Source organism: Rhipicephalus sanguineus, chromosome 1 (assembly GCF_013339695.2).
Source record: "Rhipicephalus sanguineus isolate Rsan-2018 chromosome 1, BIME_Rsan_1.4, whole genome shotgun sequence".
Classification (NCBI taxonomy): domain Eukaryota; kingdom Metazoa; phylum Arthropoda; class Arachnida; order Ixodida; family Ixodidae; genus Rhipicephalus; species Rhipicephalus sanguineus.
The window spans coordinates 130506355-130534350 of record NC_051176.1 but is presented as its reverse complement, the minus strand read 5'-3'; the positions used below and the strand labels follow the sequence as shown (position 1 = coordinate 130534350).

The window sequence follows — 27996 nt, the reverse complement described above, 5'->3', positions numbered from 1 at the left end:
TTCACGCCATTGTACGCCATCAGACATACAAAAGCTTGTTTGATGTTTCGCAAAAAAAAAATTATGCATGTGAGTTGCACTGCACATAATTCTTCGGTATGCCGATTGTAATGCTAAGCCTAAATGCCCATGTATGTATTACACTGAAGCATTCTGATAGTGTCTGCGGGTTACTATGCATGGTCGGCATTCAGTGCTTGCATGTACAGTTGCTCCAGTGCGACAACTATGCGTTGTGCGATTATTCGCGCACCTAATATTTACTTGTTCTCATTCGCAACAGCTTTTTTCTTTCTCTCTCTCTCTTTTCTTTTGATGGTTAGGCTGCTGGTTTTATGGTTAACTTGATTTTTCTCTTTGCAATGACATTTTTACATCTGTCACCTGTGTGTTGGAATGGAACGAAAACGAAAAACGAAAAAAAACTAGTATATTTTCGACCGGAATGAAAACGTAACCGAAACTTTATTATTTCGTTCTGGAGTGGAACCAAAATTTTTTAAATAATTTTTTGGTTCTTGAGAAAATTTGGCAATCTGGAACAACTGAGGTCATGCAACGTGAGCAATTATGCATATCTCAGGGTATAGTATTATGCATATCTCAGGTAGGAATTCCAAAACAAAGATATGTTGAAATTGTGCGAAAAACTAAAACAGTGGCAACCAGAGATGGTTATATTAACGCAAGTGGACTTTTGCGCACCTGTCACGCGGGCAATAAGAAAAATCGCGTGAAATAAGAAAAAATGAAATGAGAAACAATATTCTAGGATTAGATGGGATTTTAACCCGCGCCCTTTGCGTGGCAGTCGAGTATTCCACCACAGTGCCACGATGGTGCTTGTAATTCCTTCGCAAAAATACTCTATACAGGCGTCATGTTGGGCAAACAATCATGTTAACATATGTAATATAGCGTGGCAGAAGAGTAAAATAATAACCTGGCGTCACACAATGCGAATTGGGCAACGAGTCGGTCGTTGAATGCTTCCAACACTTTACAAAGGGCTCAGCCATAATTCTTCATCGTCATCAGCCACAGCACAAAGTGCACATAATGCTTTACAGATGTGTAGCGGGTACCACGATTCTACGGAGAATGATGAAAAATGGCATAGTGGGTGCTTCGCTACTTCAGAAAAATTACGATGATTTATGGCATAGTAGGTACCTTGCATGTGTACTTGTATTAATTGCCCCAAGAGAGTCTACAACGGGCTCTAGAAAGGCCGCTCTTCCAGCTTTCGCTGTGACTGTGCTGTGTGTTCAGCACAGGCCTGGTGATTTTTTTTATCAGAACAGCGGTCTCGCACATCAGAGAGTACACTCAATGACATGCTGCTTTTGAGATCGTACTCATTCCCTTGACGCGAAGCATTGAGCCCGCTAAAAAAAATCGTAATTGTTTTTTGAGAAAATAAATGCTATGACTTTGAAGGGTATACTGGTTTGTGCTAGTTGGTAGGAATTCGTGGTACAGTTACTTTTCACTCCTCTGAAGATCGTGGAAAGAACATGTTTTACCCCTGTCCCACTTTCTTAAGAGGTGGGCAAGTAACTACATCACAAATCAAATGTTTTTTTATGATTACCTTAACTTCAAGTTTTTGCATACAAAAAAAACAAACTGTTACGAACCGTTACGGAACATTTTTTTTCCATGCTGGAACAGAAACGAAACGGAACTTTTTGCGGTGGAACGAAACTAAAACCAAAACGAAAAACATTTTGTTCCGACACCCTGCCTGTCCTCGCAGAAACTATATGGGTTATGCTCACCTTGCATCTAATGCTTCGAAGCAATACATGTCTTGTACATTGCAGTGAAGCCAGCATATGACATTCTTTAGTGTGAAGGGTTTGATTAATGGCAGCTCTCTGATTGTTGGTCTTGTCTCCTTTCTTGCATTACGGCAGCATGTACTGTTTGCACACTAAGAATATGCACCAAAAAGTTTGACTCTGCTGCTCCAACGTGATCCTAAATTCAGTGATTCCACTCCTGCGCCAACTGCGCCAAAGTGCGCCAAATTGTATTTACTGCGCCATCCTGATAATATCGACGAAATTTGCGCCAAACTGCGCCAAAGTCTCGAGTTTGGGGTCGTCTCTCACCGGCAATCGCACCGCCGGCGCGTCAGAACATGTGCAGCTCGATCTTGGGGCTGCCAATAAAGTCGCAATCGTGGACCAAGAATTATTCCGCTGAATAAATAGCGCTCGCGCGTGCGTTCCGAGTAAGCCACGATGCCATGCACGGTGCCGACGCAGCTTCTGTTCTGCAAGTCGGCTCGACAGCAAAAACGCGCTCTCCGCAGAGGCTCGTGACGTCTAGGCCTATCGGTAGCGAGAAAGTGCGACGGCGATTCATCGGCGGACGTCGTCTGTTCCAGAAACGCTGCTGATAGCTCGTTTCAAGCGTCGCATGGCACGTAAGGAAAGCAATATGTTCAGTAATAACTACACGAGTGCCGCTAAAATGTCTGTCACTTCTGTTTCCGGACATCGCGGAATGAAATCTGGGATCGCTCGCAGTAGATATATGGGGCAATATCGAATTTTCCTTGCTTCGCGTTTATGGAAGAGCACGCGAACGGTGGAAACGCGTTGACACTTTTCCTCAGATATACTTTATCCATGGATCTTCATCCAGAACAGCTTTTTCCCTTCCGCCAGCACGCGTCCGAGTTTCTAATCACTCTGCGGTAAATACCCCCTAAAAGGCCCTGCCCTTTCGAGCTCACGTGCTAGGGTTCCAATTCGAATTTTTTGCTTGCTTTTTTAAAAATGTCATCTCATTAGTAAAATCATATCTCCTGGTCGGAGCAGCCGCAAATGCGCAGCTGTCAGTAGCGGGCCCGTCGCTGACGGCCCACAGTGAAGCGGCTACGCCATGTTACACGTCCGCCCCTCGCTTTCGGGGGTCAATAGCTAATGGTTAAAAAAACTCAGTTTCGCTTAAGAGCGAAGCAATGAATGCGATACCAAAAAATTGTCTTGTGTAACGAAGTAAGACTCTCAGCTAACTCTTTTGGATCCGATCTCGCGAGCTCGACAAAACGCTGGTTTAAGCGAATATGGCCCCTCCAGGAACCGAAGCGTTTTCTTGCTCTGAGTTCTCTAAACGCGAAGTAAGCGTTGAGAACACAGCAAGTTTACGAGCCGTCTCCTGATGCCTCGAGATAGCGCGCGCGCAAGCGACTGCGCCCTTCGAACGATGCGCTCGCCCCCCCCCCCCCCTTCCGCTCCCCTGGCGTCCCTTCATACTTCTTACGAAAGACGGGAAGGGCGTTTCCTCTCTGTTTGATGAGCAATCGACGGCAGGCCCGCACGCGGGAAGATGTTATCTCATGCGCTGTCCGTGCGGCGGAGACAGACGGCCGGCTAGTTTAATCTCCGCTTCAGCCGCGTTCGTCGCCAGCGCTCGCGAGCTTTTACCCGCGGCTAGAATGCGCGTGGTGATGTTATTAACTTGGACTTTATGCGGAAAATTACGGCAACGGCGACGACAAAAATCTGCCGAGAGTGTCCATATAATTGCTATCGCAAGGGTCAATGTACGGGGCAGATTTTGCGCCCCCCCCCCTCTAAGGTGATTGGGGGGCGGGGGCGGCCGCCCCCCCTGCCCCCCTTGTGCGCACGCCTATGCTCCTGAGTTGATTTTTTCCATGAGATTTGCAATGAATCGAAATATTTCTAGCCTTCATAAGAGCCCCATAATAATACTCAGGTGCTTGAATGTTAATGCAATATGCTTCTGTATTGCACTCTAGGATGTAAAATTCGCTGCTCCAAAGTGCTCCCAGATGCAAAATTATCTGCTCCAAAGTGCTCCAAGATGAAAATTTTGCTGCTCCAAAGTGCTCCAAAATGGAAATTTTGCTGCTCCAAAAATTGCTCCAAATCAGAAGTCCTCGGTAGCATCACTGTAAATTCCATTTTGTTTGTTCTAAACCTGCTTCCACACGAAATTTTTCCGCTCCCAACATGCGCCAAAACACAGTTCCTTCTGCTCCAAAACAGCCTTTTTCCTGCTTTAACAATTGCTCCAAATACTAAACTGGCTGGACCACCACTGAAATAGGTTTGAGCGCAGTTTGGAGTGTGCTGACTTTGCGTGAGCCGATAATGTGTGAGGAAATGTCCCGTCAGTTCTCGTTGTTGCGGGATTCTCGTTTAGTAACATTGCATTGTTGAGAGATGCAAGATGCACTGAATCCTATAGGCATTAGCCAGGGTCCGAAAAATATTTCATTGGCGTGAGAGTTTCGTTGCTGCACAATTTCATTATTGTGGGTTTTGACAGCAGTGACAGCATTACACTGAGGAGGTGCTACATCATCAGGTTAATACTAGAATGTCCCGCTGGAGTTGCAAATTGTATTGTACATTTATCTTCTTCAACCATCGCAACACTTAAACAAAGACAAGGTAGCAGACAGTAGTATTTACTTCAATATCTGAATTAATAAAGCATTCTTTTACATTTGAAACATCCTCAAGTATTATTCTGTCAGTGTAGCCTAAGTGTCCCTTTAACCCTTTGAGACGCTGTGTACACAATTGTGTACACCACTTGTTTTTGCTAGTTGTGTCGACTAGGGGCTACGAAAGAGCAAGATACATTGAGCTTTGGATGAGTTGAACCTCCTGCCCAGTGGCGGATCCAGAGGGGGGCCGGTAGGGGCGATCGCCCCCCCCCCCAAAGCCTGTGTCAGCCCTCCCCCCCTGCCTGCAATGCCTGTCTGTCTCCTCATCCCTACCCTACCACTCCCCCCCCTCCCCCCGGTCAGATGAAGGAACTGCCCCCCCCAAAGTTTGCACCTGGATCCGCCCCTGCTCCTGCCTAATAAATTTGTCTTCATTTCACTTCATTTTGCATTGTACTATTGCATATGGTCACTTTGCTAAATGCACTGCAGTGTTGGACGAGTCGTTTGACGTTCCGCTTTTCGCCAAACACATGAAAAGTATAATTTTTCTTTGTTCAAAATGGGCAACCGAAAACGAATTTGCACTATATTTCTAGCCTTAGATTTGATTTTATTTATGTAAAAACAGAGCATGAATGACTTAAGAATAAATATATTTAATTACACTTTGATTAGAATACATTACTACTATAACAGGCATAAATTAGCATATTATGACATTATTTTTGTTGCAATAGAATATCGAGTGCCTTGAAATAATTATTGATTTGACGTATTTACGGATAGTGCTTCATATTTGGCATCTGAAAGGGTTAAATATGGATTTGCTTCATAAGCTGACGCCCCAGCTGTGGCATTGCATGGTGTACAAATATGGGCACTGTAGATGCTTGCTAAAGGGTGCAGTAATTTTTAAAAGACAGTTTCTTTAGCTGCAAGGTGGTGGACAGTGATGAAACAAAAACACCAGTGTTTGCGATGATGTGTCTATTGGAAGAAGACACCTCCGGTCTTGTATATGCAGCTTGCACCGGCGACGACACACGGCCTCCACCAGATTGTGCAGGCCATCCAACAGAACGACTACGCAACTGCACTGAGCATTCATAGCTACCTGGTGTCTTCGTCCAACTTCTCCGAGACTAGTAGCTTTTTACCAGGGCTCAAGGCACTGCTCCAAGTCGCCCAACAGCTAGGGGTATTCGTGCAATAGCCCCACACCATTGTTCCTGCTCGAGTCTTCTGCGCCTATGATGCCTTGCCCCTCCGCCACACCTTTGTTGTTTTCCCGTTTTCTCCTACCTTTTTACTAGAAACCAAAAGAGCGCCTTCTTTCACTTTTATTAAAGAATGCTGCGTCTAAATTCCAGTACCGCTTCTGTGAACCCTCGAAATGAAAAGTGCAACACAACAATCATGCCTGTGAGTTTTTACTATAATTTTTTTCTAGCTTTTTTTTCATAGGCTGCTTTTATATTTGTAGTTGCTTTTATGAAGCTGTTTTTACAGAGAGTCCTGCTTGTGAATGATGCAAGTGGTTTATGACCTACTTTTTGGTCTGCTTGCGAGAGTGAATCGGTAACAAGAGTGTGTGACTATGCCGGGGTAGTCATAAGTGTGGTGTGTTTCTCTGAGTTGGGTGTCTGCACTTTGTCGACCTCTTGAGATGCAGTGTAGAATTTATTTTTCATAATGTGCGACATACAAACAGTACTATTGGACGTTTCCTAACATATTTAGTCGTACTGGAGCAACTGTTGAATTCTTTGGTAAGCCCAAACTGAAATGGAACTCATTTACTTCTTGTGGCTTGCTGATTCAATTCAGGACACCTGGAGCCATTCTGGTTCATGCCTGGTCTTGTAAGGTTTATTGGTTTATCTGAAATGAGTGTCATGTGTCAAAGGAACTTTTTTTGAAACAATAATAAAGGAGCAAGCATTTATGGTACTTGAAAATATCTACAATGTTTATAGGTGACCTTAGCCACTCTTTATGTTAGAATGTTTCGCGATGTGAGAACTAGACAATTGATTTTTGTTTCCATTCTTCTGTGGATTCCTCGTCATCTTGGGCTTGGGAGAAGAGATCTTTCAGTGCTTGCAATTCCGGTGTGCACTTGTTGCAGCTTGTTTTCATATTAAAAGTTTTTACTGCACAAAAGCTTTTACTGATGAGGAAGAGTGATGAAGATGTCGAGGTTATCCCGGAAAACAGTAGTCTGCTGTGAGTAATTTAGTTGGTAAACATGTCATGTTGAGGGCACATACTGTGTTGCCAATACAGAAAGAGAAAATATATACCTAGTGGTGCAGCAGAATGCATTGTTAACTTTTTTTTTAGAACGTTGCAGACCTCTAGGTGCTTCTTCTTGAACGACCTGTCACACTTTGAGCAGGACATGCATTTGTATAGGAATGGACTTCAGTGCTCAATGCTTTTCATTTGCATGATAGTATATCAGGCAGTCTTACTAGCTAGTTATCCTTGCAAATATTAGTTCATCTTGAATCTGATATTTTTCTCATCATGTCATAGTAACTATGCATTCAAGCAAAGTTGTTCTAAATTTTTTGCTACAAATCATTTTCACCATTTATATGTTGCCCTATAAGCACACTGTTTTCAAGGTTGCAATGTGAAGAATAAAAGCAACAAAGAGGCTTTTATGTTTCTTTTTGTTTTGTTGGCATATGTTGTAGGCACTGTGTGCAAAAGCTCTGATGCCACATGTTATTACTGTGCTGATTCTCATCATCGGGTGCTGGTGAACTTTGTGCTGTCTAGTTACTGACAGTGTTATGCACTGGGCCGGTATTGGTTGTGGCACATATGAAACTGCACTATATGTAATATTGGAATTTCCAGACCAAGGTTCTGGAAAATTGTGGAAATGGGTTTCATTTCTGGAATTTCCACAAAAATGATGTAAAGTTTCTATTAAAAGTCTTATGTTCTCATTTTGAGTATTTGTAAAAATGATGGGTCGAGGATTGCCAAGGTACCGTACAGAGTCTGTAATACACTACAGCAGCATTGAAAACAAGAGAAACTCTGTACACTCATGAGACAATACGTATGGCAGTGATTTCTTTTCCTAACAGTCACTGGAATTTCATCTGAGATTAGGTCTGTGTAGTGGCTGCAGCTTCTCCCTTTAGTTTTAAAGGCAGGTTCATGCTGTAGCTTTAACTTGCTACTACATGTATCACAATTGCTATGTTCAAGAGGCAGAATGAAGTAGCTAATTTGTGCAATAAATGACCCTCTTGGACACCATTTTGTGTGCATGGAATTTCTGAAGCTTACCAGTCATACTTTCTAAAGTGGATAAATATTTGCAGCCTGTTATCATTGTGGATCTAGCTCATTTGGCAATTTTTGTACTTCTACTAGAAGCTGCTGTTTATAAAACAAAGGCATGGCGTGCAGCACTCTTGTCATCTGAGAAATGTGTACCTTGACATTGTTGTTGGCGAGAAGCTGCCAATCTTCTATATCACGAACACATATATATTACGAAGTAACAAATAAAAATAGGTTGGTCATTTTTTATTTCAATGAGATTTTGAGATATTCATTCCTAAGGCACGTGACAAACTGCATGGCCGTTCCAGTTGCTTTTGTGCTACAATGTGCGAAAGTGCAATTAACTGGAACAACGGTGCATTTATACTGCTAGTCTGATAGTGCATATATCAGAATCTATGCCACTGTCACGCGGGAGCAAAAAATACAAGTGTTGAGAGCTTCAGGACCGGGAGTAGACTGCAATTTTATTCATGAGCAAGAACAGGTTCGCCATGCAGTGACGGGGGGCATCTTGGTGTTCGTGTTGTCTTGTTACCAAGAAAGGGCAGAGCCTAATGACCCCAAGGCGAGGAGAACCAGCTTTCTGAGGAGTGGGAAAAATTTCCTCATGAATCGCTACAAGAATGCATATAGGTCACTTAATGGCTCTCTCTCTTTGGTGAACCAAAGAAAAAAAGAGATGGTCAAACTTGCCAGCTGCGATTCATCAATGGCAAGATGTGCCATAAAGTAATTAGTAAGTGTAATTAAAATCTTAGTTAACAGCCAATTAGCATGATTTTAACTTTGATGGATGTACACTGCACCAAGCATATTGTACTGTTGATAAATTTTTTTTTTTTCAGAAATTCTGTTTACGAATTTTCTAAATCCAGAATTTTCTGTCCTGCACTATTCAGTGGCACTGAGCTGGTGATCCATCCAATCGTGCAAATAAACAGTACGTTATGTTGGGCTAGATGGTGCATCATTACTTGAAATACGTGGCGCAAGGTTGCATCTGAGAGGAAACAAGAAGGGACAGAAAGAACGCCAACTGGCAACTGCCAAGTACCATTTTCCGTCACAATTGACCTAAACGGCATGTCAATTTTGTGCGTTTTTACATTGAAAAAGACTTCCAAGGAAGTATTTTTGCATTCGGAAACTGATTTAGCAAGATTGGCTAAATTAAAACTCTTGCACAATTCAATAACACAACTTTTTACCTTTGACGCTTTGACAGTTGCAAGTAGAAAATTCTTTATAATAGCAGACGTGGCTTTGTCCTGGAAACTGGAAGTAGGCATAACCGCAAATCCACCTGCAACCTTGCGCCACGTATTTCAAGTGCAAATAAAGCTATAGCAGTGCCTGTGGGTGCACAGCAAGGAAATGGTAAGCACAAAATAGTTGCACGATGTGTAGACTAGTGGCGCTTTCTGCAGTAGAGCTGCACTTGTACTAATGAATTATTTTGTCTTTTGTCCAGTAAACTGTGAACTGTTCTTTATTTAGTCACAGTAATAAATTTAAATACTTAATTATCCTTAAGAAGGGACAAAGTGTTATATGACTGCTAATAATGGGTTGCTTTAGATTATTTTGATTTAATTTTATTTATTTGGTAGCATACAACACATCTAATGTAGGGTAGTATTTGGACCCATGGCCTTAGTGGCTAGTCAGAGGTCCTGGAACTTGTCTGGAATTTTTTGATGATGAATGTCGTATTTATGCTTACTCTTCACTGGTCCAGTGAAGAGTAAGCATAAATACGACATTCATCATCAAATAATTCCAAACTAGTTTTGGAGAGGATTGTGTGAAATACAAAATGCATATTGTTCAATTTCACTGAGCAAACTAAGAAAGGTATGGGCGGGGAGACATAAATTACTTTTTGCAGGAACTGAAAGATAAGTTCAAAACATTTTTAGTGACTTAAGCATACATTTATTTCACAAAAGATCTTCTCCTGATCTGTTCAGTCTATTGTTATATCATTCGAAACTATGGCTCCAGTAAATTCTGTAAGCCTCTGTCCATGCATATTTTATTCAGCCCTGGTGTCTACAGTTGGGTATTTAAAAATGAATTAGCCATTGGGTCATTATTGTATTAGTGCGAGCTGTATTGGCTTGCTATCTAATCTCGTGCAACCTCGATATATCGAGGAGCTGTTGAGTCGGCAATTTGTTGTATTCAGTGTTTCCACTCCTGCGCCAAATTGTATTCACTACGCCATCCTGTTAATATCGACGAAAATTACGCCAAACGGCGCCAGAGTCTCGGGTTTGGGGTCGTCTATCACCGGCAGTCGCACTGCAGGCGCGTCAAAACATGTGCAGCTTGATTTTGGGGCCACGGACCAAGAATTATTCCGCCAAATAAACAGCGCTCGCGCATGCGTGCCGAGTAAGCCATTACGCCATGCATGGTGCCGACGCAGCTTCTGTTCTGCAAGTCGGCTTGACAGCAAAATGCGCTCTCCGCAGAGGCTCGTGACGTCTGGCCAATCGGCTGCTTGAAAGGGCGATTCATCGGCGGACGTCATCTGTTCCAGAAACGCTGCAGCTCGTTTCAAGCGTCGCACGGCACGTAATGAAAGCAATGTTCAGTAATAACTACACGCGTGCCGCTAAAATGTCTGTCACATATTCTGTTCCTGGACATCGCGGAATGAAATCGGGGATCACTAGCAGTAGATATATGGAACAATATCGAATTTTCCGTGCTTCGCGTCTGTGGAAGAGCACGTGGACGGTGGGAACGCATTGACAATTTTCCTCAGATATATACTTTATTTATGGATCTTCATCCAGAAGAGCTTTTACGTAATTCCTTCCACCAGCACATTCGGGTTTGTAATCACTCTGCGGTAAATAACCCTTAAAAAGGCCCTGCCTTTTCGAGCTTGTGAGTGCTAGGGTTCCAATTCGAATTTTTTGCTTGCTTTTTTTAAAGAAAGTCAGTTTCACCGCAAGGGTGAAGCAATGAATGCGATAGCAAGGATCCGGTCTCGCGTAACTACAAAACGCTGGTGTAATAGAATACGGCAGCTCCAGGGCGATGCTCTTTCCGCACAGTCTGTTCGCGTTGAGAGCGCAGCACGTAGAAGGGTATACGAGCCGCCCGCGCATAGCTGCCGATAGCCCGCGCCCCAGCGATCGCGACCACGCTCTTAGAATCAAAGTTCAAAGTTGCTGCTCTAGCGACATTCCCCCCCCCCCCCACCGTCGCGTCTAAAGCAAAAAATAAAGCAGAAGAAAAAATTCCGAAGCACCCGACCGGGGACCATCGACCCCTCGCTCCCCAGCCCGCTGCATTAGACAACTCAACCATGCCCCATGCGTGCGCCGGCGAAATAACGGCGAGCGGTTTATATACACCATTTACTGCTGGCGGTAAGCAAATCTCGGAGGAGCTTGAGCGTGTTTTCTATCACGCAACGCTCCTAAATTTCTTTCAATTTGAAAGCTGCCCTTGAAACGCGCACGACAAAGTGGCCCTTTTCTGTACCCACTCGTGATGTGGAAGAAAAAAAAAAAGGAACACCTGGAACACCTTGCATACCAGACGCCCCGTGTGGCAGGAAACGCAGGGGGTCACTCCACGCGCCGCAGTTTAAAAGAAAAAGAAATATCTAAGAACACCTGATTCTCCATTGTCAACACTTGCAGCGCGTTGCTCAAGCACAAAGACGTAACAACTGCGACACTTGTTAGTTAACGCTTGCCCTGTGCACGCCTGTGCGTTCTTTTCGGGCGTCCTTCTTTGTGCTTCAGCGGCGCGCTGCAAGTATCGAGCTGCTTCTCGTTCTTCGTGTGACATTCCAATTTCTTGCTATCGCATTCATTGCTTCGCCCTTGCGGCGAAACTGTGACTTTTCTTTTTCCTATGATTCAGCCAGCTATATTGAAGCATTGCTCGACCCCGGGGGAATACATTAACGAAAGTTACGTATGATATTCACATGATTGCACCATAAAGTGCACTTAGTTTCCATAATACTGACGTATACATGTACTCTAACGTGAGGGCTGACATTACGTCGCACCATAAGTTACCCTTTAAACGCCAGTGTTGTCGACGTGCCTGGTAAGCCCACGATGTGTACAGAGCTACTACAAAAACATGTCGATCCACATCGTAACGCTTGGCTCAAAGCCATAAAATACAGCGTAGAAGTATACTCGCTGACTGCTTCGCATATGAAATCGATCCCCACAACGCGTGGGATCTGCCGAATTTTCTTGCGCTAAGTAATTTTTTTCAGTATGCACTAGCTAGGCCCCCCAAAAGCCCTATTAAGTAACTTCTTTCCCCCGTGCCATCTATCCCTGTGTAGCTTCTAACGCGCTTGTCGGGACGAGAGAAGAGAGAAAGCGCTTGAAGTGTGCGACAAATCCCTGTAACTCCACTCGTTTTTGACGAATTAGAGAAATTCCTGCGGCAATCGATTCGTGAGGCAAAGAACTTCGATACTGAGGTCTTTCGATGATTATTGGGAAAGTGGCTCAGGAGCCTTTTGAAAACGAAATCCTTATATACCTCATCAAGCGGGAAAAGTGACCGTCGACGTAGTCGTCGTCGTCAGCACGAATGGCACCAAAACCAAAAATCATCGTCATCATCGAAGATGGTGATACGATGATGATGTCACATTGCATGGCTTTCGCCTTCGACTCATCTCAGGCGAAGGCATGAGGGTGATAAGGGGCCCTGTGACTTTTTATTTTACAGCGAAAGCTGTTATGGAGATCATTTCACCGGCCGTTTTTGGCGCCGTAGTTGTCCGCCGCCGCCGGTGTCCGTAACCAGTATCGCTCGAAATAAATAAAACGAAATAAGAAAATGCCAGGATGGAACGAGGTTCGAACCTGGGTCCTCTGCGTGGGAGCCCAGTATTCAACCTCTGAGCCATGCCGGTGCTTGAAACTGCTTTGCAAAAAGGTCCTGTACAGGCTTCATGTCGGGAAGGAAGGAACCACATTGCAATATAGCGTGGTAGAAGAGTAAAATAAGCACCAAGCGTCGCACAACGCGAATTCTGTAACCAGGCGTCACAAAATGCAAATTACGCAACGAGTAGGTTGTTGAATGCTTCCAACCCATTACAAAGGGCTCTGCCATAATTCTTCATCGTCATCAGGCACAGCATCAACAAAGTGCGCACAATGCCTACATGCGTTCAGCAGGTACCAACGCTCTCCGTAGAATGACGAAAAATGGCACAGTGCCTGCTGCCCTACTTCTCAAAAATTACAATGATTTATAGCGTAGTGGGTTCCTCGCAAGTGCACTTGTATTGGTTGCCAAGGAAGCCCATAAGCGCATGATCCATTTCCTCGGGGTCTCAGTAAAATTACAATGATTTATAGCGTAGTGGGTTCCTCGCAAGTGCACTTGTATTGGTTGCCAAGGAAGCCCATAAGCGCATGATCCATTTCCTCGGGTTCCCAGTAAAGTTCTTCGCCCCCCCCCCCCCCCGTCTCTCTCTCACGTCAACGTATGTTATACAGCATGACGGGAGAGGGAAATAGCGACCGGGCGTCACCCAATGCAAATTACATAACTGGTGGGCCGTTTAAAGATTCCAACCCATTACAAAGGGCTTAGCCATAATTGTTCATCGTCATCAGTCGTCGCGTCAACAAAGTGCACATAATGCCTTACAGACGTGTAGCTGGTGCCTCGCTTCTCCGCAGAATGACGAATAATGGCTTAGTAGGTGCGTCCCAACTTCACAAAAATTGTGATTTATGGCGTAGCGGGTACCTTTCTAGTGTACTTGTATTGTAGCCCCAAGAGAGCTTGCAACGGGCTCTAGAAACGCCGCTCTTCCAGCTTTCGCTGTGACCTTGCTCCGGTTTCAGCGCAGGCCTGGCGTTTTTTTCACTCACGTGAACGCCACAGCGACGAAGTGGACGAAGTATACGTGGAGCTAGCTCACGTGCCTTTTCTGTTATTTTACGCGACGCCTCAAATATGAAATGGACTAAGCACACGCTGAACTGGCCGACCTTGAAACGTAGACGTTCTTAAAACCAGCGCGGACGGCTCCTTTAGTATGCAATCGGGCCCTGGCGCAATGCACTGGCGGTGCGAAATACTGAATTGCGCTGCTTGGGGTTTAGGGGGCACCAAAACCACTAGGGGCTAGGGCAGCTAAGGCGGGCTAGGGTGCTCACATGCCTGCACTCCGTCACCCTCAGCTCCGGAAGAGAGGAGGAGAGCATCCCTCCTACACCCCAACCGCTGCCGGAAATGACGCTGCTCCGTTTCGGCGGCTGTTCTTTGTCGCGCGGCGCATGATTTGAAAAATGAGTTAACATGACCAGGAATTGAGGACATTAGAGTTGAGGACATTAGGACATATGCACGTACCGCCATCTCTCGTCAATGATTGCTGTGGCCTGCCGTAACTGAATGGGAAATAGGCGAAAAAAAAAATACAGTAGAGACTTATTTGAACGTTCTGTTAAAATTACAGTGTCGCACCACAAACCGCGTGACTTCCCGGAGTGTTCAAAATTTTACAATGGCGCCCCATGTGTTTCTAATGGGTGGTGTTCAATTGTCCTGGGAAGCCACACGCTTTGTAGTGCAATACTGCAATTTTACCAAAACGTTCCAGTAGGTCTCGACTGTATAGAACCCCGAGTCGTTTTTGATAGCTTGCCTTTTTCAAGAGATATGATTTTTTTTTCTCGTCCATTTCCCATTCAGTTATGGCAGGACGCCGTTGCTACCGCCAAGAGATGGCCCCACGCACAAAGGTCCCCTAGAATTGCTGTATATGCTACCTTTAGGTAGCAGAGTTGCGCATCTGTCTTCCAAACGCCGCTAGCAACCAAGCATTGCGAAGAAGCTGACGCTCGGGCCAATTTTTGTATTTCTCGACGCCACCGCTGCAGTGAACTGAATTAACACTAGTCATCGACAGCCAATGTTTATCGCCGGCCTTCGACACGACAGACATGTTTATCGGTGACACGGTAGGCATGTCGCCTGCAAAAACGGAGTGCAATTTCACCGCATAGCTGTGGTTGCTAGCCGGACCTATGCGCAACTCTGCTACCTAAAGGTAGCATATACAGTAACTAAGGTCCCCAAATCCTGGGAATGCAAAAAATTCACCGACGATTACGATACTGCCTAACGCGAATTCTGAGCGCAGCTGTTTAGGTGTTTTGATTTCGCTATAAGTTGGGGCGCGACTGCCTCGCTAAACGCGCGTTTACACTAGAGCGACACGACACCGACGCAGACACGAGGCAGACGCAGACGGTCGGCCGACGATGTCGCGGGACCGTCTGGTCACACTAGGCCGACGACGACCCCGACGCCTCCAAAGACAGCATGTCCTAGTAGTGTAACATGATGACAGACCAAAAACACCAGCAAAACGCATCGGGAGACTGGTCGTCGGCAGGTCGCCGGGAGATCTGTGGCCGAGCGAAAATTTGCCCATGTCGTTACTTCGAACGTCGAAGGGCGAGATCCCTCTCGACATCCTCGGGCATTTGACAATGGGCATCTCACGCACCCCTGCGACGTCTTTTCTTTGCTTCCCTTTATCTGTCCGCACCCCCGTTCCCCGACGCCGGAAGGGGTGGTGGGGGCCGCGCCGCTACACCGAGAGGGACAATGGTAGAGGAGGGAGGACGGCCTAAATAAGCAGTAGGTGGTCCCTCGTTTTCAACTTTAGCGCGCAAGTTTAGTCGATGTTGCTGTGCGCGCCTTCTGTGTGACAAGAGAATCGGCCGATGAAAGGCTGGGAGCACGATAAGACGCGGACGGCGTCTTTCACAGACGATCGGCCGACTGTTGGCGTCATAGGACGACGACACGACAAAAGACACTCCCGGCGACAGTCGGCAGACCGAAATCGGTGTCGTGTCACTCTAGTGTAAACGCGCCTTAACCGGGAGACCGCGGAAGGCAGCGCGTAGGCGCGTTCCACAGCAGCAACCGCAGGCAGGCCTCCGTTCGTGCAGCACTTTATTTCCATATATGGCATCGGTGGACGCCCTCGCCGCATACCTTAGTGATGACGTCATCGGCGACCGCACGGCGGCGCGCACTACTGTGGCGCCGCGGAACCTGTCGTCTCGCTGTCGTTCCCTCCTCCTCGCGCTCTCCTCGGTACCGCCGTCTTTCATCCTCCGCTCGTTCGCTCTTCGTTCGCTCTGCCGGTTACGATGACGCCTACGCCGCTCAACGCAGGAACGGGCGCCTAGAGCTGCGCTCTAAAACTTGTTTATGGGCGAATTTGTGCCCGGAAAACTAGATGCAAAATCTAAGAGTCCGCTAGAGCGTTCCACACACAAAGTGTCCCTTCGACCAACGCACGTCTTCGTCTCCGTACCACTTCCCCTACCATAACCTTACTCAAACCGAGACGAACGGGATGGACCCCCTTCTCCGCACAGCACTAAAGGCGGCTCTGGGACTGTCAACGCAACTCCTTCTACGACTTGGGGTTCACAACACCATACGAGAACTAGTTGAAGGACATCGTAACAGCCAAATTGAACGCATCCACCGGACCAGACAGGGTTGTCTCATTCTATCTCGGTTGGGATACAGTATGCCAAACAAACTGCAACAAGAACCGAAAGATCTGTCACTTGATATTAGAAACAAAATTTAAGTCGCCCCAATTCCCCGCAATATGCACCCTGACCGACATAAAGGCCGGAGACGGGCAAGAGTTCAAGCTCTAATGCGAGTCGTATGCGACGGCACATCTAACGCACCAGTCCTATACACTGACGTGGCCCGCGGTATCCACAGAAACGGGCCGTGTGTCTGGTCGTAGTGCACAATACCGACTCTGTAGGGGTTTCAGCTACGCTTAACACTGTGGACAGCGGCACGGCGGAAAAGGCTAATATCGCCCTTGCCATCGTGCTTCAGGAATACCGGCATCGGACGAACCAATCACCGTGGTCACTGATTCACAAACCGCCTGCAGGAACATAGCAAAAGGAATGGTCACACCATACACATACCGTGTCCTGACATCATTACATCCCACATTGTTACACAGGGTACGTATCGTCTGGACACCTTGACACGCCTCTCTCCATGGCAGTGAACGCGCTAATGCGGTAGCTCGAGAACTCACAAACCGGGCACCATCGGAAGAGCTGTCCAACCCAGACGACGCACCAACAGAACCATTAAACTACACTGAAACGCTACAACATTACAGACAAAACCGTGCGTACTTTCCACCACCACACAAATCATTCAACCGAGAGGAAGCTGTTGCGTGGCGGCAACTTCAGACTAATTCATTCCCCTGCCTTTTCATACTTGATTTCTTCCATCCTACACAATATCCCTCATACTGCCCCTACTGTGGAGCGAAGCCCACAGTGTAACACTGCACCTGGGAATGTCCACACCCACCGGGCTACTCCTCTATTCCTTCACCCTCACTTTCCTCCTGGGAGACTGCGCTGACCAGCACAGAGCCACAGGAGCAGCGTCGGCTGATCCAGCGGGCACGTGAGTGGCGCGAGCCAATGGGGCCCTGAAATAAGGGCTCCACCCTACGAGGAAGACCTCCTATTCTTGCACAAATAAAAGTATTTTTCTCTCTCTCTCTCCCAAGCCTCGCAGGTCAGCCCACTTTCTCGTGCCCGTGCGCAAGAGGCGTGCGTTGCGCTGTCACAAGAAGCGCGAGCAGCAACGAGGCATTGCAGACGCTAAAACAGCGGCTCGCTGCGCTCCGCGCGTTCGCTCTCTTTCGTCCTCGTTCGCTCTATCGGTTACGCCGACGATGGCGACACCGCTCAACGCAGAAACGGGCGCCTAAGTACTGCGCTCTAAAACTGCGCATAACTCAACCATTTGACCACTAGCGCGAGCAGAAATTTCAATTTATTGTCTCGGTCTTCCTTTGCGGCAGCAGTGAAACTAAGTTAAATCGAAATTGTTAATAAACAACGTTCATTATATTGAGTTCAAGATACATGGTGTTCTGTGGACGTAACGTTATAACAAGATAAATACTTCGTTATATCGAGGTGTAACTGTACAGGAACGTTAGAAGTAAAACACAGAGGAAGTTCTATAGTTCTTGACTTGAGGCTTGATGAAATTAGGGCCGCAGGATTAAAATGGAATCGGCTCGCACGAGGCAGGGTAAATTGGAGATCGTTGAGAGAGACTTTAGTCCTGCAGTATACATATAGAAAAGGGTTATGCAGATGGCAAGTATATATATATATATATTAGGGGTGTGCGAATATCAAATTTTTCGAATACGAATCGAATACGAATATCCACCTTGGAATATCGAATCGAATATCAAAGGAAAAATGCCTCCACAGTAACAATATTTTAATTAACATGTAGCTATATGAAAAAAAACAAAACACATTAACAGCCTGACTGGCAACATAACATACACTGCCATCTCCAGAACACAATGTCCAGGCTAGCACAATGCACATCACAACACAAGCAAATATCACGGCACAATGAAAGTCTTGACTAGATGTTATCATGAAGAAATATGAGTTGCTCCACATGATCAGTCAGCAGGCGCTCCCTTCTACAGAGACACCCCCCCCCCCCCCTGCCACTGAAAAGGCACGCTCTCTTGGAACAGAAGTGGCTGGTATAGGGAGTTACATGGGGCAAAGCTTTGCAGACTGGGGTATCTGAAGGTGCCTACAGTACGCCACCAGTCACGTGGGTCGCTGTCTTTCTCCAGAAGTTGTCCCGCATAGTGAACGAGTGGTAGTGCGGCACGTTACGGCCGCATAATATTGAAAATGTACGGTTACATGATCGCCAACAGCGGTGCACGTCGGAGATGCACCAGCAATAAATTACACGTATTGGGGCGCTCGTCGCAGCCAGATATGGTGCTTCCGTGTACTTACGATGTTTATCGCTCCTCTCGGCAGCGTTTTTAGCTATACGAACGCGTCAGAAATGTGGAAGACGAGTTATTTTATGCATGATAATCGAATCGCATATTCGAATTTTTCGAATATTCGAAGTTATCGAATACTTCTCGAATACACGATTTTCGAATCGAATACGAATATTTCGAATGTAATATTCGACGAATATTCGAAAATTTCGAATATTCGCACACCCCTAATATATATGTAATTGTTTCCAGTGCATGGCTTTGTAAACATGTAATCGGCTCATGCTTACATTTCTATCTACAAACCCGGGAAACCAAGCTAGCATAGTTAGCTATGTGTCAATGCAAAGTAAAATATTCTCGAGCTATATGGAAGTTAAGATTCGCAGGCTCTTAGTAAAATGTGACATCCATACGGCAGTTTTGCAGCGAAGCTGTGTATGAGAAGGGTTCCATGTATTTTTCCTGTGCGTCTACAAAAACGTATGCGCCGCGCAAATTGGGCAAACCCCCATGCCCCGCCACGGTGGTCTAGTGGTTACGGCGCTCGACTGCTGACCCGAAGGTCGCGGGATCGAATCCCGGCCGCGGCGGCTGCATTTTCGATGGAGGCGAAAATGTTTGAGGCCCGTGTACTTAGATTTAGGTGCACGTTAAAGAACCCCAGGTGGTCGAAATTTCCGGAGCCCTCCACTACGGCGTCTCTCATAATCATATCGTGGTTTTGGGACGTTAAACCCCAGATATTATTATAATTGGGCAAACCCCACCACTCACCACCGGTCCACTAAAGATGAAGGGAATAAACGGGCGGCAAACACCAATTAAGATCGTGCACGAAACGCCAAGTGCATGCGGAAAGCCAGACAAGACGACGCATGTCGGGAAACGAAGAATGCGGAAAAAAGACGCAAATACCATGCTGCTCAAATGGCAAAATTTAAAGGAGCATGCGCTAAATTCAGGAGGGATGTTTCTGGACAAATGTTTCAAATCTAGTTACAGGTTGTACCATCGGCTACGGTTCGAAATTCTGTGTCACCTCTGCGTCGTGCGCTAAACAGCTTCGCTGGTCAGCCACATTCGCAGAGTGGAATGGCTCAAAATTATATTACGTATACATTTTTCATTTGACTTTTCCACTGTGTACTGTGCGCATATTATGCTACCGGTCTCGTATATTATCGCTAACATGAGGCGAAAAAGCAAGAAAAAGTGGAAAGTGGGTAGGCCACTGGGAAGGGGAACTGGCAAGATATATGCTTTTGGTTACAATTTGTTTTTTCAGACAGTGTAGAGGTGTTGGGAGACGTTGCTGGTGTAACATGCTTGTGCAATGCACTCGCGCAGTGATAGTATATTATACCATTGGGCGTTGTCTCGTAAGAGGAGCAGGAGGAAGTAATATTGTAAAGAGGAAGCCCGTAAGAACTGTCTCGCCCATTGTTGAGGGTTAGGTTCAGGTAATCTGTGGGTTGAAACCTGACGTGATGGGGGTACGCATTATAACTTGTTTACATTACTCAATGTTGCGTATTGTGGGCGGTGGAAGGGGAGGGGGAGAAGGGCGGCCGCCCCCTGAATTATTAACACCCCCCCCGCCCCCCCCCCGCCTTGTGCCAAAATGCTGACCACACAGCTAATTCCTTCAATTAATGGTGCCCCTGCACCCTGGAGGGCATGTTTCAATGTAGCTGCCCTTTCTAGCAATCGGCTAGCCTACTTACATGGGAGGCCTGGGTTGCGAATCTGGGCGAAACCACCTCCTTGTGGGCAACTCTCCTTCACCATATACTAACCATCTTAGGGGAGGTCAGTAAAGCCTCACCCTAGAGCTCAGAGCCGGACTTGGGTTTCGAAAATAAAAGTTTTTTTTTTCTCTCTCTCTCTCTCCAAGCTTGTTAGCCCAGATCAGTGGGGTAACCAAGGGGGATTTTCAACCCCCCCCCCCCCCCAGAAAATTTTCAATTTTGCTTGCGCATACGTACACGCACACATACAGACGCACGCGCGAACATAGAATAAAGGGACCGACAACTGATTTTTCGCGACCCATTTCTTTACGGCGCAACAGAAAGCTCACCCTTCGCAGTGTTTGTAGCTGCAGTAGTTAATCCCAAAAGCACGTAGTTATTTTACAAGCAGTATTTTTCGATCTCAAAGGCTCTAAACACGGACGGAGCTTTCCTCCAGCAACGCTGAGAATTGATAGCGATGCCGCCAGCCCTTCTGGCGATTTGTGAAAGCTATCGTTGTTCTGCTTTCGCAGGACTTCCTGTAGCTATGCTTAACCACCTTTATTTAGAGCTTTTCAACTACTTTTTAAAATAACAAGCTGTTACAATGAGATGATGTGGCATTATACTACTTCCCTGTAGTTTTACCGCGTTGTGCGCATGCGTCCAAGGTTGCCTGCGCCTGTGTCATGGGTGGCTTGTCCCGGCGTCGTTACTCTCTCGATGCACGAGCCAAGCCAAGTCATCGAAAACGTCACTATACGCATATGCGGGGCCGCGCCGAGTAGCAGCCCGCGTCATTTCTGAGACGAAGTGTAGGTAGCAAAACTATGTGGCTCCAAATCCTAACGTCCTGACAACTGCGTGCACGGTTGCATTAGCACACTGAAAAGTTGCCCAAGACGCGCTGACGAGCATGGAATCATTACGTCACGCGTAGGCAGCGCCACTTTAATGCATACTACTAACGCAGGCCTATATGTACATTTTTATGGAGTAATGCTTTTTAATATAAAGAAACGAACAATATTTCAATACTAACAAACAAATCGTCGACCGTGTACAGCAATCAACGGTCACGTGACCGGCTTCATCGGATCATTCATGTTTTTGCCGCCAGAGGTCATTTTTCGCGACATTCAATTAAAGGGGCCATGGCAACCAATTTTCGATCATAATCTGTGTTGTGTGGATTAATCGTTGTGCATTCACAAATAAACTGGCGAATTTTAGCGCATTTGGTCGAGCACATAATTTATAATCGAATATTTTTATAAACACGCGAGCGGCCAGACAGTCAGGCAACATTGGTGCACTTGCGAACCGTGACGTAACAAGCAGCTAGCTGTGCAAGCGTCTGCATTGCGGCGAACGATATTGTTCCTTGGTCAGCTGCTCGTGATATCGAAACATCTTAGCTTCCTTCAGCTTGGCACTGAAATTGAACGATTTGCAGCGGCTGAAACTTTGGTAGAAGACGACGGCTCCGTTTTGTGCTGCACATGACGTCACACGCGTCATTGTAAAATGGCGGTCGCCGGCGGTAGGCGGCATTTACAGCCGGCGACTTCTAGGGCTTGTTTTGCACTGAAATATTCGTTTACGGCCCACTTTTGAAATCTTTATAGGCATAATAGGCCCTCTACTTCTAGTTTTCGTTGAAAACCACAAATCTTTGGGCGATCGTGTTATGGCCCCTTTAAGAAGTAAAAATATAAATCCATCTCTCACGAAAGAAAGTGTTGGTTTGAGTCAATGCGACGACAATCTTTCAATCAGTGGAGTCATTTCATTTCATGTTCTGGGCAGTTGTCGGTCCCTTTAAGTACGGTTGAACCCCCCCCCCTCCCCCCGAAAAAAATTTCTGGCTACGCCCCTGGCCCAGATGTTAAAGCGATCGCTCCGGTAAGTTCACAAGTGCTACTGATTGGGCTAGTTGGTGCATCATAATCTCGCATTGTGATAGCGTAGCTCAGTTTGAGCCCGAAGGAAGCAGACAATAGCAAGGAAGGAAATCACCGTGTTGCCTGTTATTTCCTTCCTTGCTATTGTCTCTTTCCTTAAAGCTCAAACTGAGCTGCGCTATAGTAATACGAGCTCCGGAAAGGCGTTGGTCCCGGGTTCGAAAGCCGGACCAGGACGCAATTTTCTTCGACCGCTAAGCGTTCTTTCTGAGAAACTGCGCGGGGAAATTTTCTTAAAGGGGTCATGAAGCACCCCTTGGGCTTGTTGAAAAAACACATCCTGCGGAAAGCTGACACGGCTATGAACTGCTCTGCCAAATATTACAGTCGTGCGCGCCGCGTAAAGGCCACAAGCGGAGCGCGAAGTTGCCGTTTCCCCAGACACCCTCTTTTCAAACAGAGGCCGGTTCTCACTCTCGTCGGTGGGCGGGGCGTCTGCACGTTGACGTCGCGGATCTGCCGGTTTACGTCGCAAGAGACATAGCATGCTTATTGGCCGATAGCCGACGTAAATCGAGAGCGGCGTTCGGATCAGATGCGCTTCTTGCCGCGGGGTGCCGCCACTTGCCGGCGCGGCACTCCTTAGTACACGGTAGCCGCACTCGCGTAAGCGAATCACAGCGGGAGAGCGATCGCGTTTCATGACGCGCGCTGACGTAACTTCTTTCCCCCGTGCCATCCCTCCCTTTCTAGCTTCCAGTGCGCTCGTCGGCACGAGAAAAGAGAGAAAGCGCTGGGATCGTGCGACAAACCCCCGTAACTCCGCTGATTCTTGGCGGATTCGAGAAATTTTTGCGGCAATCGATTCGGGAGGCAGTAAACTCCGATACTGAGGTCATTAGATCATTACTTGGAAAAGTGGTTCATGACCCCTTTAAAGCTTCGTGCTCCAAAAGGTTGAATGACGACTCTCGCCTCTCACGAACGCTTGACATGGAAGTAGGAGTGTTTTCTCCAGATGTCGGAGCCTTTAGGCACCGGAATATTAGGAAGCTTAAAAAGCGCAAGAAGCATCTTGCAAGGCCAAGGCCAAGACATATGTCAAGCGGGAGCGGCGCTTGGATTAAGACGTGGCGACCCGAGTGTGCGAAACGATCCCGGGGGACCGTGAGATCTGAATGGTTGTTGGTACAACAGCAAGACACGTGGATAGTCGTCGAACGTCAGTTAAGCCAGCGGGAGAGCATGGAGGTCATTTCAATGGTCTGCATAATGTCGTTGACCTACATGACTGCAGTCGCTGGCTGTTGTAAGCGCCCAGTGTGTTGCCAACTAAATTATAAAGGAAACGCCGTGCGATAGTTAAAAAAATCATGCGAACCCATGCGCCTTGACTCTCCCCACTCATATAAAAGAGTGGCCAGGCGTATTCACCAACTATAATTAAGTGATAACAGGTTACTTGTCAGAAAAAAATGCCAGTTTCGCGGCAAGGGCGAAGAAATGAATGCGATATAGCTACAAGTTGCAATGCTATACGACATAAGGCTAGCAGCAGGGCTGGGCAAAGATACTTTGAAATTGTATCGCGATACGATACAAGATACTCAGGCAAGAAGTATTTGAAATACAGATACAAGATACTGCAACACTGATTGTATCCGATACGATACATTCCAATTGTATCTTAAGGTACTTCGATACATTCTTAAATTTGTTATTATATATCTATATAATGCACCATTAAACGCCTATGCACATCAATGTTCACTTGCAAATTTATTAACTGCGAGCAGTTGTATTTCACTTGAACGAAAACTCTGTTAGTATCTCAAAAGTTTTGTACTTTTTGCTCAAGGTATATCTGCTTCATTCAGAAACAACTTGTTGGCGTTGTGTTAGCTGCTTAACGTGACTGCTCTTTATATATTTCGCTGACAGCGCTTCTTGCTTGTAGCTTTTGTAATTCATGGGAGTTGCTGCTCCGCTTGTTGACCAGTAAACGGGTTGTCAACTAACCACATGAACTTCAATAAGAAGCCTTCGCACGATGGCGCAAATACCGATGTGGAGTTCTACTTTGCCGGTAAACATATTACGGTTTTCGCAGTAACGGATCACCGCGGACAGGTGTACGCCGAGAACATGTGCAGCCCAGAAACGCTTCAGACGTATTTTACAGTTGTGCAAAGTGCCGCAGGACACCGCCGCTATTCACACTATTGCCACTTATACTAGATCCGATTACCTGGTGATTAGCAACAGTAAAAAAAATTCAGGGAAGCCTAAACAACGAAAACAAATATATCTAAGTAAAATAGAAAAGCGGTTCCGTATCAAACACAGCGAGTAAGTACGGAAACGCGATACACGAAGCACCACCAAGAGCTAATAATAATTGTTGCGTTTTACGTCGAAATACCGCGATATGATTATGAAAGACGCTGTATGGAGGGCTCCGGAAATTTTGGCCACCTGGGATTCTAAAACCTACATATAAGCACACGGGTCTTTACCATTTTCCCTTCATCGAAATCCGGCTACCGGGACCTTCGGGCCAGCAGTCAAGCACCTTAACCACTAGACAACCGTGGCGGGTAACCCCTCATAGCTACGACAATTAAATTCAGTGCCTATGAATAATGGCGTAAAACGACTCTTTGGGACGCTCATGAGAAAAACGGAGCATTTGGTATAACAGTGTTTCTCGAATACCTTTGCGAACGTACTTAATATGGCGCCTAGTAATTTACGTTATTGTAATCCCAACTCAATTTTGCTCTTTTACTTAGCAGTAAGCAGAATTATCGTTACTGTATACTCAAGGCGCGCCCAGATTGTTATATATTTGTTCTCAACATCACCATTACATAGCAGTAAATTCAAGTGGAATATAAATATGTAAACAGTAGCAATAATGACGCAGGCAGTCAAAACTGGAAATAAAGCAGAGAGCTTACCTTGGCAGCACGTTAAAGGCATGTAGCAGTAAGCAGACCGGCAGAAAAAAAAAAGAATAGAAAGATAGGTAATGTATGGAATGGACAGCTAAGAAAGAACGTCTGCTAAAAATCAAATTTTGATTTTAAAAACTTTTTGAATCAAGTAAAAAAAAAACGTACGCCAAGATAACGTCTGTTAGGTAAATGCTTGTTCTGTTACATACAGTACCGTCGGTACTATAGCTGTTTGAATCTTATTTGCATATTAGTCAATCTCATCGCATGTAATGCAAACTTATATCCACGAGATCTTTCAAATCGCCGATGTGCGAAAGCCATATGAGATGCAAAGCAACCCGCCATTCTTGCATTCTTCAGACTTCGTAACGAAGCACCACACAAATGGAACTTCGATAATGACTATACAGCGTCATCAGCATGTGTGCGAAAGGCGCTGTACGCATTGTAGTACGCGGTACAGGAGAGTGGCTAAGTGCCAAGTGGCCATGACACTGACAAAACTAAAAAAAAAAAACGGTTAAACAAAAATTCGACTGGGCGCAGATGCTCGTGCGCTCGTCTGTCGAGACGTCACGAGTGCCATCTCGTAACTCGGCTCAGCCAACATACAGGGACGCTCAGAGCTTATCGCCTATCCTCGCTGGAAAACTCTTGCGGAAATATCAAATAATGTCACTGCCTATAGTTTTATTCCGGTGACTTAGTGGCAGCAGTATCAGCTTGAGAAGCGAAGCTCAGCCAACGTTTATTGCTTCGCACGGTGGAGGGAGGAGGAAAAATATTTATTAACAGAAAGGGGTTTGTGATGCTTGGTCCGCAAGTACCATCTAGCAGTGCTGGCTGCCCTCAGTCCAGGACGCCACAGGCAGTTGCCGCCCTGCGTGCCCTGTCGATCAAACTGATCTGATTATCAAGGTTATCGCTGGCCAGCAACTCCTCCCTCCGCTCCACACTAGCTTGGTCAATGGGGGGCAGGCCGGGGATGGCCCGGCAAGTCCATGTAATGTGTATTAATGTGGGTTTCTCAGAGCACCATGGGCAGCGCGCAGGGTATTCTGTTGGGTGCATTTTGTTGAGAAAATGTAAGTTCGGATACGTTCCGGTCTGGATTAAGCGCCAGCTGGTAGCTTCCTCCTTTGTGAGCTTCTTATGGGGGAGGGAGTAGATACGTCTGAGTCCCTTGTAGTGATTTTGGGGCGATCGCAGTATCTTGTATCTTAAGATACACGATACATTCTTCAAAGTATCGGAAATACAGATACAGATACATGTTTTGCGAGAAGTATCGCGATACAGACACAAGATACCCAAAGAGTATCTAAGATGGTATCGAAGATACATGTATCTTCGATACTGCCCAGCACTGGCTAGCAGCTAACTCTTACAGAACCGATTTCACGTAACTCTCCAATTTATGCGTGGCATTAACTGACTTAACGTCGTAAAGGTCATTGTACAGCGGAGCTGAGGGGAAGCCTCAGCGATGAAATGCAAAGTGATGCAAAGCTATGCGAACAGGGGCATGGTTTAGCACTGAAGAAGCCTCCTTTCCGCTTGACTATCGGCATGTCTCCAACATCCAACTCGCCGCCCTCCTCCATTCGCCTCCGCTATACTGTGCTATACCCTTCCTCCACTTTCTCTCCTCCTCACCCTCCCTTCCCTTTACCACCCCTTGCAATATATACCATACGTGGCTATGCTATGCTTTACCCTCTCCACCTGCTTTCTCTCCTCCTCACACTCACTTCCCTTTCCCACTCCATTGCTATACTATACTATGCATGGCTACGCTATGTTTTACCCTCTTCCTTCCTCCTTTCCATCCTCCTCGCTCTCTCATCACTTCTCCCCTCATTTTCCTTTCACACCCCTTCGTCCTCCACGCATCTACTATACTATACTCGGCGACAACTTTTCTTGACAGCACTGTGGAAGCTACAGAACCGAAGCGCATGCTTGCTAACGCGCCAAAAAATAGTACTTAAGTTTACTGATAATTTTCTCATTTGCCTTGCTGAAATAAATGCTGCTTTATTTATTATGAAAAACAGTTAGGGGAAGTCGTAGGCAAAATACAGTTATTGTTCACTTTGAAAGAATGCCTTCCTTTTCCTTCCATTTCTTAGACAGCACCACCTTTCCAGCACGCCAGCTTTCCAAAGTAAACATGGCGTCTACGACGAAGTGGGTCAGTGTGCGGCCGCAAAGGCGCTGTTTAGTTCTCCAAGAAAAATATGCTCGTAATATGACAATAAAGTGTACGCTGAACAATCGAAATGTTTCTCCCATTCACATTTTTTGTGTAAATAATTTTCTAGACGCGTTAACGATGCGAGCGAGCAAAACCGAAATCAGCCGCAAGCTGTCGTACTACTTGCGGAGCAACACGAATGTGGGGAAGCCCCGCCTCCGTAGCGTTCGCTCCACTGTCAAGATAAGCTGTCGCCGAGTATAGCAGCTTCCCACGCCTGACTCCGCCCTACTACCTGCACCGCTGCTCCTCCTCCGTTCACCACCTTCTGCCCTCCACTTCACCACCTGCATGTCTCTAAACTCCAACTCGCCCGCCTCCCCCCTCGCCTCCGCTATATGTTATACCCTCCCTCCTTCCCTCCTTCTCACCCTCAGTTCCCGTTAACGCCCCTTTTTATACTATAGTATACATGGCTATGCTATGATTTACCCTCTCCCATCCTTTCCATCCTCGTCACCCTCAACCACTACTCCTCACCCTCACTTCCCTTTCCCACCACTTGCTGAACTG

The 27996-nt window shown here is 46.3% G+C and overlaps 1 protein-coding gene across 3 annotated transcripts in view; it reads left to right on the top strand.

Annotated features, from left to right (window-relative positions):
• Positions 1-7996, top strand: part of LOC119397998 (protein transport protein Sec31A) — a 99669-nt gene extending 91673 nt beyond the window's left edge. For all 3 annotated transcript variants that reach the window (XM_049416436.1, XM_049416433.1, XM_049416435.1), the window contains one exon: positions 5460-7996. In XM_049416436.1, coding sequence (XP_049272393.1) covers positions 5460-5648 — 189 coding nt within the window. In that variant the 3' untranslated portion in view covers positions 5649-7996. The remainder of the gene's footprint in view (positions 1-5459) is intronic.
• Positions 7997-27996: the final 20000 nt, after the last annotated feature.